Raw genomic sequence first — 12391 nt, 5'->3', positions numbered from 1 at the left:
GACGAGCTTACTGGGAAATTAAGTGTCAAGGCGAATTCCCATGGAGCCCACGTCCAACCACTTTGCTGTTCCTAAGTCCCTCCTAAGTCTCTGAAATTCTGGAACTGCCACCTTGTATGTATATGTATGTGGGGTGTGTGGGTGTGTGTGTGTGCGCAGGGGATGATTCAGGTTTGTGGGGAAAGTGAAGTAGGTTTCCATTTCTCTGACAGTAAAATGGGGGCAACAATTCTCATTTTGCCCACTTTGGGCACTATCCCAATTGCATAAAAGAGGCCGAATTGGGGTGAGGTGGGTAGCCCTGCACAGAGAGATTAGGAAAAAAGGGGAGCTCTGAAACCAACTATCACATATTCTCTCTCTCACGTCATTCTTTCAGTAAATATATAAGTAAAGGAGGAAAGAGATGAACTATAAAACTAGGAACTTTTGTTTTTAATGAATTACAAACTAAATTACAAATAATGTTAATAGCAAGAACACTTGAAGACAAGAGGTGGGAGAAGAGAGACAAAATCATAAAAAGAAAAAAATACTCTTTTTTTAAACATTCGCATTACAAAATCCCAAGGTGCGCATGGCAACAAATCCACCCACTCCCACTTAAAAAACTACTATAACCTGAATGAAATATAAATATAATTATTCATCCTTCTTTTAAAGAAAAAAATTTTCCCAATGCCCTCACTCAATCACAGCCCTAAAAAAGTGTCAGCATTCTCAAAATGATGTCTAAACCCTAACTTCCACTCCTATGGGGTGGCCTTCAGAGGAAGATGGGACCTGGGACATGAAGAACTAAGAATCTTAAAAGGAAGAGAAACATTGAAACAACTTTTCCTTGCCTCATAAGGCCACAGTGAAGCACAGTTCCTGTCCTGATACCAAGAGGTATCAGCTTCCCAGATACCTCTTGCCCGTAGGAGGGACAGAAAGGGGGTTCTAGGGGCAATCATTTCTACTGCAGTCCCATAAGGACTGCAGAGACTGGGAGTCTTGAGTCTCCTACACTGTTAGGTGAGATGAAACACTAAAACTAGGGTATAAATTGGTTGGTCTATTTTTTAACCTAATTCTTTAAAACAGGCCCCTCCCTATGTTTTTGTTTTGCTTGGTTTTCAAAAGTTCCAACTTAGGTCCTCTGCTATCACTTGGCCTTACAAACACAGTGGTCGCAGAAGGCTTGGGGTGTCTGTCTTCCCAAACACAGGAAATAATAATTTCAGGGCTTTCAGAGATTGGGATGGCAAACCCTCTGGGGCGTGGGGTGGGGGTGGGGAGAGTCAGTCTTTTTTTTTTTTTTAAACACCAGCCCTCCTCAGCAATGACTAAGAGGAGGAGGAGAGGGTGGTGGAGGGACTTAAGTGCATCTAATACTGAAGCTTCCTTTCATTTTCACCTATTTCTCCCCTCCACCGTTTATATCCCCAGAGTTGGCTGGTTAAGAAGGGGAGGTGGGTGTTAAGGCAGCCAGACAAGATCAGAGGGCAAATAGCCCAGGGCCAAGCCAAATCAGGCCCCTGCTGGAGGAGAGGATGAGACTTGGGGTAGGGGCTGGGGGAAGGACATCAGAGTCGAAGGTGTGGTACTGGCTTGGTCACATCCTGGAAGAAAGGGTGAGCCAGAGCTGCCTTTGCCGAAATCCGCTTGTTGGGGTCGTAGTGCAGCATTTGCTGGAGGGAGAGATGTATGCTGACTTCAGTGATGTGACAGTGGACTAAATGGGCAGCAGGTGTTCCAAGAAATCAGGAAACCAGAATTCCTTTTACCCAAGGCAGAGTTCCCAATTCCCTCCTCCCTATACTTGAACGGGTGTGCCAACAGGGAGAGAGAGAAGCAGGGGCTAGGGAAATGCCAAGACCCAAAGTCCAGGGTCTCATCCTTCCTTCATCCTGGAAAAAACCTGCCCTGGGGAAGTAAATGAGAGGAAATGGGTGCCCATCCCAACTCTCACCGACAGCAAGCTCCGTCCATCTTCATCCAAGGGAGGAACAACTTTGCTAAAATCTTGCCGGGCCCACTTGGGGAAACTCGGCTTATAATCAGGCATAGAAGTAACTCCTGGCCAAACCACTTCATCTGGGGTCCCCAGAGTCCGAAAGATCCGGAAAAGTTGGTCAATTTCAGAATCTCCAGGGAATAGGGCCCGGCGGGTCACCTGAAAATGGGGAAAGAGAAAAGGCCAAGACCCGTACTGATGTCAGTCAAAGCTGCTCCCTGTGCAATGGAGGTTCCCACAGGCAGTGGAAGGTCAGCAGGGCCCCATGACTCCCTCCCCAGGGCCTTTCATGGGGTCAGTCACACAGAGCTTGAGACAATGAAGTCCCTTCATCTGTCTCCTCGCCCCCTCCTTCCTTCCCCCAACCATGCCTTTGCAGATCCCCAAGGCTGGGTGGGGCTGGGAGGGGGTGAATGTCTGGGGTGCCACTGACATGTAGCAAAGGGATCCCAAGCCACTCACGGGGTGTGGGGTAGACACTGCGGTCATCCCCCCTCCTTGTGATGCAGCCACTTCTAGATAGGAGCACAGCGGGCAGAGACTGTGTCTTCCATTTCTTCTGTGTTCCCCACAGCACCTAGCATGGTGCTGGGTACACACTAGGTGCTTAACAAATATTTTTTGATGAATTGAGAGAGGAATATGGGCAATTGTAAGGTAATGTACTGGGGGATAAATGCACATTTTATATACAGGCTAATGGTTTCTAAGCCCCCAGTTACAACCCAGATAAAGGACCATAAAACAAATTGCGGATTTGATTTGAAAATGCAGCGCACTCCACTGTTATATTAAAGGGGATGGGAGCTCCCATAAAAGGCTGGGCCTCAGGGATCCTTCATTCTGAAAAGCCAGAAGTTGAGGGGGACATGATTTAAGTCTGCAGTTTAAATAAAAGGTATGGATGGATAAGGTGAATACAGTTGGTTTCACCATATTCCTGGAACCCTACAATAAGGTCTCCAGGCCAAATGAAGGAGGCACTGAATGGCAGGTACTCATTCTCCCAAATATATGCAAACTAAAGCTAAAACAGCTGCAGAAATGATTTAGCTCAATTCAGGGGTAAAGATGTGTTTTGAGTGCTAAGGCCGTTTGAGGCTATACTAACATTGTGGTTGGCATCAGGGACAACAGTCCTATCCTTTCCCCCCTACCTGCCTTGATGCTACTCTAGAGAAAAAAAACCCTATGATAATAGAAGGGCCACGGGTCTAGGCAAAGAAACAGTTGTGTTGTTCTTGAATGTGGGGAGGAGTGAGCTGGGTGGAACTTGGGCTTGCCTCCGTACCATTTCAGCAAAGATGCAGCCCAGGCTCCAGATATCTACAGCTGTGGAGTAGTACTTGCAGCCCAGAAGGATTTCAGGTGCTCGGTACCACAGGGTCACCACCTGGGGACAAGAGCAGGAAGCGGAGGGGTGGTGCATGGGGCATGGTGATTCCCACATCTCAGCTCCTCAGTGTTACTCTGCTAACTCTCAGCCTGTTAACAAGCAGCTTCTCCCCCTTCATCTTTCCCATCTTTCTGACTTCCCCTCAGTAAAATGTATATACAACTTCTTAGACCGGAGTTAGCCTCGCCCGTTGACTCTGAGGACCATATTTTCTGAACCCGCAATTTGCAACCTTCCTGGAGAACTTGAGACAAATGGTCATAATTTTAATGGTGTGCCATCCAGCTCTCCTGGCTTCATATCTATCAAAGCCCAGTTAGCCCCACAATGTGAACTTGGTGCATACTCTAAAACTTCTTGGGGTAGCCAGACATACTTTCCATCTAGTGAGAGAGAAACTGCTGACCAGATAGGTTTAGTAATTTTGTGAATGTCCTTGTTAACACCTCCCAGGAAGTTCAGAGAAGAAATGTAGAGAGGGTCTCACCTCATGGGTGTAAGTACGAACAGGAACTCCAAAGGCTCTGGCTAGTCCAAAGTCTGCTAGCTTGATGGCCCCCTCTGCGTTGATAAGCAGATTCTGAGGTTTGAGGTCTCGGTGCAGAACCCGATGAGAATGGCAGAAGGCTAGGCCCTGAAGCAGCTGGAACAGATAACTCTGACAAAGGAGAGAGAGAGGACTTTGTTCCTCCACCACAGTGAGCTATTAGGGTCTACTCTCTGACTGCAAAGCTCAACTAAAGCCTTTTACTATATTAGATTATAATTACATGTTTATAAGCTGTATATCCCATTGGAGTGAGAGGCCCTTCCAGTGAAGACAAGAACTAGGTCTTATTCAGTTTTGCATCTCTTTTCCATATCCTGTGCCTAGCACATTGAAGGTGCTCAATAAATGTGCACTGAATAAACGTTTGTTGGTAGATTGAAAGTAGCTTGGGGAGTAAAGAACCCAGCCCTAAAACAGACAACAGAGACTCACTGGCTATTTCTCCTACCAAACAAGTGGAAGGGCTTCTTGGAGGAATCTACCAAGTGCCCTCAAGTCCCATTTATCTGAGTTTCATCTGACTTTCCACCTGAGCTACAAAGTTGACTCACTAGGGTTTCAACTTCTTTGATTCTCCTGCCCAGCCCAGGGGTTAATAAGCATAATGAGCAGTGAAAGAGCCACAAAACAAAGGTGTGTGTGTGTGTGCATGTGTGTGTAGGGGGATGAGGGCTGGGAAGGAAGCCAAGATCACAAATCATCACTCAGTCTGAATTGCCTGTCTTCAGTCCCCCCAAAACTTGCCCATGTTGGGGAGGAGTTGTTGAGAAGGATTACCTTGATGAGGGGAAGAGGAATGCCAGTCAAAGCAGAGGCATCCATAAATTTCTTCAGATCCTGATGCAGAAACTCAAAAACCAGGTAGAGTTTGTTTTCTGTGTGGATGACATCCAGCAGCCTGGGAAGAGAGGTCCAGGAATGGAGGTGAGGAAGAGTAATACCCAGGCTACATAGACAAAACACATCCTCCTTTACTGCCAGAGCACCGCCCAGATACATACTTACTTGACAATGTTAGGGTGGTTAAGCTCCTTAAGCAGAGAGATCTCTCGTATAGCAGTACTGGGTACACCCTCCGTCTCACTTGGAGAGGTTGAGAGAGCAGAGATAGGAATGTGGTTACAAATATTCCTTTTCCCCCAGCCCAGTCATTCTTTTCCTCCCAATGAGACACCACCCCAGCATCCCCTAGGAAAGTGAGAAAAGAGAAAGGGTGCTGTAGGAGTTAATTCATGGGTGGACAGGGAGTGGTTTTTTAATACATTAAGGTCATTATTTCTTCTCTTCCCAGGGGTAGGTAAGTAAAGCCTTCTGGTGGAGGTGAAGAAGAGAGAAGGTAACAGGGAAAAAATAGGAGTAGCAGCACCCAGCCTCCCTAGAGGGGCCAGTGAGGTTCAACTGCCATTCTTTTGAAAGAAGTAGAGAATTCTAAGATGAGGGTGGGGTTGGGGCAGTGAGGAGGGCTCTTCATTCAGAAAGGTGCTCTTCACCGGTTCCCACAAAACCCAACTCCACGGGGAGTCCTGGACCCCATCTCAGAGGCCTCCTTCCTCTTCCTGACTCTTCCTGACTGCAGATTTGGGGGCATCACTCGGCTTTGGGGAGGAAGTTTCCCACAGATTCTACAGTGCCCTATACTCTCCACAGGGAAGCCCTTCACTGTCCTCCAACCCACCTCTCCACTTCAAAAGAAGTCCCTCCCTGCTACCTTCCGGTCCTTGGACGGCTACCCGTCTGTTGGGGTGGGGGCGGGGGGGGGCACTCAAGGAGCTCCCGAGTTAGAGGAGTCCCGGGTACAGAGGCCACTCACGTGTCCAGGCGGATTTTTTTAAGCGCCACCACTTCTCCCGTCACCTTGTTTTTGGCTTTGTACACAACTCCGTACGTGCCCTCTCCGATCTTTTCCACTTTTTGGAAGTTCTCCATGAAGCGCTAGCGAGTCGGGTCAGCCCGGCCCTGGAGCGGGGGCCTGGGAACCCTGCAAAAGGCGGGCCCCGGCTCTCGGGGGGGTGGAGGAGGGGGAAACAGGGCCCAGCTCTGCGGCCCCAGGTCGGGATGGAACGGAGTGTATCTCTCGCTCTTGTCAATTTGTCCAACTTGAAACAATGTTGCCGCCTCCCCTCCAGTTCCCTACCGCCACCAGAGGCCCCGCCCCTCCTTCCCGCGTTTCCCTAGCCCCGCCCCCAGCCCTTCCTATTGGTCAACGTCAGAGCGGAGGGGCGAGCCCAGCGCCCCTAGCTGCCGCAAAAGGCCCCACCTCGCGCAAGTTTAGTTCCGAGGATCCTTAACACAAGTTTCTGTCTCGGTGGGGAATATAAATGTCTTTTTCCAAGTACCTGATTTGAAGTCGAGTTTCTTACCTGTGTCCTGAATCTGTAGGGATTTCCTGATCTCTAATTCGCCGTTTCACCAACCCTAGGGAAAATGTGTCTCGCCCTAAAATTCCACCTGGCCCAGAGAGTCTCCCTTGAAAAGCAGGAAGCTAGGAATCTCATTGTCTGGGTTTTCTGGGCCTTAAAGATGTTCGTCCCGCCTCTCTGCCCGTCCTATACTATCTCTCTGTTTTAGGATGCAGGGCCTCTTTCTCTTTGAGAGGTTTCCTGGTTTAACTCAAAAAACAGACTGATTCACTAGCCTATGATTAATTATATGTGTCCGGTACATGTTATGTAGCTGACCTTCAATCAATTATTTCCCAGTCAAGAAGGGAGTGACCCAGTGAAACCAGAAACTGTCATTGAATAGCGGGATGGTCCAGGGACCAGGATCCCTTGTCAGTTCTGCTTTTCTCCGGTCCTCCTGCCCCTCCCAAGCCTCTCCTGGAGGAAGGGCTATGCAAATGAGCACCCCTCTCCTATATAGGGGCTTCTCCCAGCCCCCCCAGCGCCTTTGGTTGCTGGAAGAAAGAACAAGATGAATCTGGTGCTGAGAAAATGCCTTCTCCATGTGGCTGTGATGGGTGCTCTTCTGGCTGTGGGGGCCACAGAAGGTGAGCGTCGGGTGTGTGGACTTGAACAAGTGTGAATTTGGGGTTGCACACCTACTCTGGTTTTTCCCTTCCTCATGGGAGATACCGGCAATATTTCAGGCTTCTCCCACCCATTTGATTTAGCGAGGACATGGGCATCTGAGCTCCCTCCCTATGTGGAGATTTGGGACTGAGCTTGAAAATAATCCCATCTGCTTGGAAGGGCAAAAGGATAGTGGGTCTTTGTGGCCCTAACTCTGAGGCTCTCTGGGCAATGAGCTGGAGAAGGGGCTTCAAAAGGGAAATAAGTGGAAGACTTAGGGAATGACTCAGGCACTTGGGGTAGGGTATTTTAAGTGAGGAGTAAGAGAATGTCGTATTGGACAGAAAAGGTAAGGAGGTACCATCTCCCCTCTTTGGGATGGGGATGGGTGAACACAGCTCAGGCTTTTGTTCTGGGGCTGGAAGAGACAGGCAGAGGGGTCTCAGCTGAGCATCACATGAAAGGGCTCTGGGGGATTGGGGCCTCGTGACAGGAGCAAGGGGTGGGGGTGGGGATGGTGAGAGGGTCTGGAATGTCCCGTGCTGCTCTGAGGAGGGAGGGTTGGGAGTGAAGAAAGAATGGGGTATCTTATGATTCTCTTGCTGTAGTGGTGGGATGCTCAATGAGATGATTCTAGATCCCCACCCCCACCCCCACCCCCAGCAGACTCAGCTAGGTTTCCAGTACCCATTACAAATGGAGTGAAGATAGTTTCTCCTGTGCTAAAGTACAGATATCATGTCCCAGTCTCCCCTTTCTCTCTCTGGATCCATGGTCTCACAGACTTCTAGGAAGTTCTCGTTGATCTGACTTCCCCTCGTTTACGCTGCAGTTTCAAGTCTTTTTCTTTTACTATTTCCTTAGTGTATTCTGGAAACATTCTGTTCGTGCCTGTCCACCTGAGCCTCTTAAAAGATTGTGCTTACTTTTTGGATACTGATTTTTTAAATAAGAAGACATTTTTAGATATTTATGAAATTTTATATGAATTGGGTTTGATAATTTTGTCCAGTGTGAAATGACATTGTGTTTATTCAAGAAAATGCTCATATTTTTTATAGATACGTATTGAAATTGTAGGGTTAAAATAACAAGACGTCTGGTACTTGCTTCTACATACTTTAGCCAACAAACAGACAACAACAACAACAAAGGATAGATAAAGCAAATGTGGCAAAATGTTGGTAGTTGTTGTACCTGGGTGAGGCGTATATGTAGATCCATCTTATCCCTTTTTCTCAGACCTCTCTCTTGGTCAGTTATAATAATTTCGTCTGCTTGGTCCCCACTCCCAACCTCTGCCTGCCTCTGATCCATCCTCTACATTGCTTGCCGTAGTGATCCTTCTAAAACCCAGATCTGGTCATATTCAAAAAGCTTCTGAAGGGTGAATTTTATGGTATATGAATTATATCTCAATGAAATAAACACAATCTCCTGCCGTGGCCTTGCCTACAGAATAAAGGCCAAACTCCTTTGCTTGGCACTCAGAGCCTTCACTTGTCTTCTTGGCCTCATCTCTTACAGTGTGCATCAACCACACTGGTAGTTCCTATCATGCCTCATGCTACCATGCCTCCATGCCTCCGCTCGTGCTGGTCCTTCTGCCCAGAATGCTCCATCCCACAGGCCAACTCCTCACTCCAATGGTCTTTCCCAATCCGCCAGAGTAGAACTAATCTCTTTAGTCATTTTGTTGCACTTTGTGCATGTCTGTTATGGCTCATATTAAACAGTGCCTTGAATTATTATAATTTATGGACATGTCTTGAATCCCTTAAGGGCCATGTCTTATTCATTTCTTAAGTCCTTTGTACCTAGCACAGTGCCTGGTACATGGTGGCTATTCAGTAAATTAAAATGTACTTTGAATGTGAGAGTGAGTGGGGTGACATGGAACAGGGCTATCCCCTGACAAGAGATTGAGGGGCGATCGTAGGGCCTTCATGGTACCTTCTTTTTAGGACCCAGAGACCAGGACTGGCTTGGTGTCCCAAGGCAGCTCACAACTAAAGCCTGGAACAGGCACCTGTATCCAGAGTGGACAGAAATCCAGGAGCCTGACTGCTGGAGAGGTGGGAACTTGGCAATTTCGAGGGAGGGCATGGGGTGTGGAGAGGAGCAAGATCTGAGTTGAATGTAGCTTGGAAAGATAGGAAGGGGAAAGGTATAAGGGGAGGAAAAACCGTGGAGTCCCGGCTAACGCAGCTGGTCCTTCCCAGGTGGCCAGGTGTCCTTGAAGGTCAGTAATGATGGGCCTACGCTGGTTGGGGCAAATGCCTCCTTCTCTATTGCCCTGCACTTCCCCAAAAGCCAAAAGGTGCTGCCAGATGGGCAGGTCGTCTGGGCTAACAACACCATCGTCAATGGTGAGTACCTCTCTACTCCAGGCCTTTATGCGAAGGGCTCAGATTTCCTGGTGTCCCTCGTGAGCTCAAGGAGTGCCCCCTTCCCCTCTACTTTTTATTTATTTGTTTGTTCATTTTTTAAATATTTTATTTGTTTGACAGAGAGAGTGAGAGAGGGAACACAAGCAGGGGGAGTGGGAGAGGGAGAAGCCAGACTTCCCGCTGAGTAGGGAGCCCGATGTGGGGCTCGATCCTAGGACCCTGGGATCATGACCTGAGCCAAAGGCAGACGCTTAGGGACTGAGCCACCTTTTTTTTTTTTTAGCGCCCCTACTTTTTCTTTTAAACAAATTATATACATATTCTATAATATTCATTGCAGAAAAAAATTTTAAAACACAGATAAATCAAAAAAAAATACAGTATGCAAAATTGGCGACAGAAGACCCAGTGGACCTAGAGTTTAGACAGACATGGATTTAAATTTGTAAATAATATGTTACCCTGGACAGGTAACTTAACTGTTCTGTGCTTCCATTCCCTTAACTGTACAATGGGATGACTACCTTGAATGTTGTTGTAAGGATGAAAATGCGATAATATATAAAGAATTTAGCATAATGCCTGCCCTAGTCTAAGGTGAGGCTCAATAAGTGTCAGCTGATACTCTTATTGTTTTTATCCCACCAGCTAGAGCAAACCACTCTAAACATGTTGCTATATGATCTTCCAATCTCTTTCCTCTGTCATTAAGTACATATTAATCTTTAATTCCAGTTTCCATCCTTTCCGCTATCACCCCAAATGGGTGATAACAAAGGGAATGTCCTGTGTAGCTAAGGAGTGTTCCCACAACCCCTCTCTGGCAGCCATGGTAGGGGTTTTGGTGTATAGAAAGGAATGCCAGGTTTCGAGGGTGACTGTATCTACCTTTCAGGGAGCCAGGTGTGGGGAGGACAGCCAGTGTATCCCCAGGTACCTGATGATGCCTGCATCTTCCCTGATGGGAGGGCCTGCCCATCTGGCCCTTGGTCTCAGACAAGAAGCTTTGTTTATGTCTGGAAGACCTGGGGTGAGTCATCCACTCTTGGATTTACCTCTTCCTACCTGATCCCCTTTCATTTTGCTCTGTGAGTTTCCTTAATCTTTATTGCCCCCATGTCTCTTTCTTCTTCGATAGCACCCCGCCCCCTCCAACTCTCTCTATTATAGTTGTTTCTGGGGGCCCTTCCCCAATTATTGTCCTATCCCATGGACCCCCTTATCAGGATTCCTTTTCTGACCCCCACAGGACCACCTTCCAAATACTCTGAAATAACCATATTCAGTACATTACTGGACCTTCCTTCTCTGGTGCCCTGTCTCTAATCCTTCCCCTCAGTTTCCCTTGATCAGTACCACCCCCACCCCTGCTTTTCTTTTCAAAAACCTCAGGCCAATACTGGCAAGTTCTGGGGGGCCCAGTGTCGGGGCTGAGCATTGTGACAGGCAACGCAATGCTGGGCACACATACCATGGAAGTGACTGTCTACCACCGCCGGGAGTCCCAGAGCTACGTGCCCCTTGCTCACTCCTGCTCAGCCTTCACCATTACTGGTAAGGATTTAGGAAGGGGCAAAGCCAGTCACAGGGTGCAGGGTGGTAGAAGATGGGGAGACTTGGTCTGACTGGAAAGGGGAAAGGGGAAAATGGAATGGGGAAAGGGGAAATGGTGTGTAACCTTAAAGGGGCAGAGCCAGGAAGACATGGGCAGAAGGATGTGGGGCTTGGAGCCAGTGAAGGGCCAGTCAGCTTGAGTTGGAGGGTGTGGCTGTGAAAAAAGCTGTGGCCCAGCTGTGGTTCTCACCTTTTCTGGCTCCAATCCCAGACCAGGTGCCCTTCTCCGTGAGTGTGTCCCAGCTGCAGGACTTGGATGGAGGGAACAAGCACTTCCTGAGAAATCATCCTCTGACCTTTGCCCTCCGGCTCCATGACCCCAGTGGCTATTTGTCTGGGGCTGATCTCTCCTACACCTGGGACTTTGGAGACCATACTGGAACCCTGATCTCTCGGGCACTTGTGGTCACTCACACTTACCTAGAGTCTGGCCCAATCACTGCCCAGGTGGTGCTGCAGGCTGCCATTCCTCTCACTTCCTGTGGCTCCTCCCCAGTTCCAGTCACCACAGATGGGCATGTGCCAACTGCAGAGGCCCCTGGCACCACAGCTGGACAAGAGCCTACTGCAGAAGTCGTAAGTACGACACGTGGTCAGGTGCCAACTGCAGAGCCCGCTGGAACCACAGCTGTGCAGATGCCAACCACGGAGGTCACTACGCTTGTACAGGTGCCAACTACAGAGGGCATAGGTACTACAACTGAGCAGGTGCCAACCTCAGAGGTCATAGGTACCACACTTGCAGAGACCATAGGTACAACACCTGAAGGGTCAACCGCAGAGCCCTCTGGAACCACAGTTGCACAGGTAACAACTAAAGAGTCAGTGGAGCCCACAACTGGAAAGGTACCCACACCTGAGCCTGAGGGTCCAGATGCCAACCCATTCATGCCTCCAGAAGGTATTACAGGTAAGAGGCCAGTGTGAATGAGGTTCATTGAGGTGGGGCCTTTGTCACTACTCTGAAGAGCTAAAAGCCTTACCTAAGCCCCAGTTGTTACCCAATCCTTTGCTTAGCGATGGAGTCCCGTCAGAGCTCCCACTAGTTTTAAGCCCTCAAGTCCCTCTTAATAACATGGAATAGATCTGGAGTTCAGGAAACCAGAGTCTTTCCCTAGGCCATGGAGTGAGAGCTTGTTGCTTCTCTGTCTCTGAGGAGAGCTATTCCTTAAGGAGAAGGCCAGGGAACAGAACGTGGTCATTTACATATTTGTATCTCATTTTCTGTGCAAGTATAAATGCATAATATTCTGTCTCAGATTCTGGCACCATTTCCCACCCCTGGATTCCTATCCCAAAGCAGGTCAACCTGAAATTGTGGTAGGAACAGTGAAAAGGTAGGCATGACATGGTGGTACAGGGATGAGTTAACTTGTGTCATGTCTAGCCCAGGACCCAGCATGGTGTGGGGGGTGATAAACATTTGGGATT

At 48.4% G+C, this 12391-nt stretch overlaps 2 protein-coding genes across 3 annotated transcripts in view; one reads left to right on the top strand and one right to left on the bottom strand.

Annotated features, from left to right (window-relative positions):
* Window positions 1-420: 420 nt before the first annotated feature.
* Window positions 421-6076, bottom strand: CDK2 (cyclin dependent kinase 2). 2 transcript variants are annotated; one of them, XM_028110991.2, is made up of 8 exons: window positions 5756-6076; window positions 4951-5028; window positions 4723-4843; window positions 3883-4053; window positions 3291-3392; window positions 2462-2605; window positions 1955-2158; window positions 421-1673 (listed from the first exon to the last, which is right to left on the bottom strand). In XM_028110991.2, the coding sequence occupies exons 1-8, from the start codon at window positions 5869-5871 to the stop codon at window positions 1569-1571; spliced, it is 1041 nt and encodes a 346-aa protein (XP_027966792.1). In that variant the 5' UTR covers window positions 5872-6076; the 3' UTR covers window positions 421-1568. The 2 variants fall into 2 exon arrangements, with proteins under 2 accessions (XP_027966792.1, XP_027966794.1); XM_028110993.2 differs by lacking the exon at window positions 2462-2605.
* Window positions 6077-6847: 771 nt separating this feature from the next.
* Window positions 6848-12391, top strand: part of PMEL (premelanosome protein) — a 7431-nt gene continuing 1887 nt past the window's right edge. Inside the window, exons 1-6 of the mRNA XM_088025230.1 lie at window positions 6848-6934; window positions 8921-9031; window positions 9179-9325; window positions 10242-10376; window positions 10739-10900; window positions 11172-11870. Coding sequence (XP_087881356.1) covers window positions 6859-6934; window positions 8921-9031; window positions 9179-9325; window positions 10242-10376; window positions 10739-10900; window positions 11172-11870 — 1330 coding nt within the window. The 5' untranslated portion in view covers window positions 6848-6858. The remainder of the gene's footprint in view (window positions 6935-8920; window positions 9032-9178; window positions 9326-10241; window positions 10377-10738; window positions 10901-11171; window positions 11871-12391) is intronic.

Source organism: Eumetopias jubatus, unplaced genomic scaffold (genome assembly GCF_037043125.1).
Source record: "Eumetopias jubatus isolate StellerSeaLion01/CBP00866 unplaced genomic scaffold, mEumJub1_p1.0 scaffold_8, whole genome shotgun sequence".
Classification (NCBI taxonomy): Eukaryota; Metazoa; Chordata; class Mammalia; order Carnivora; family Otariidae; genus Eumetopias; species Eumetopias jubatus.
This window is presented reverse-complemented; position numbering and strand designations above follow the sequence as displayed.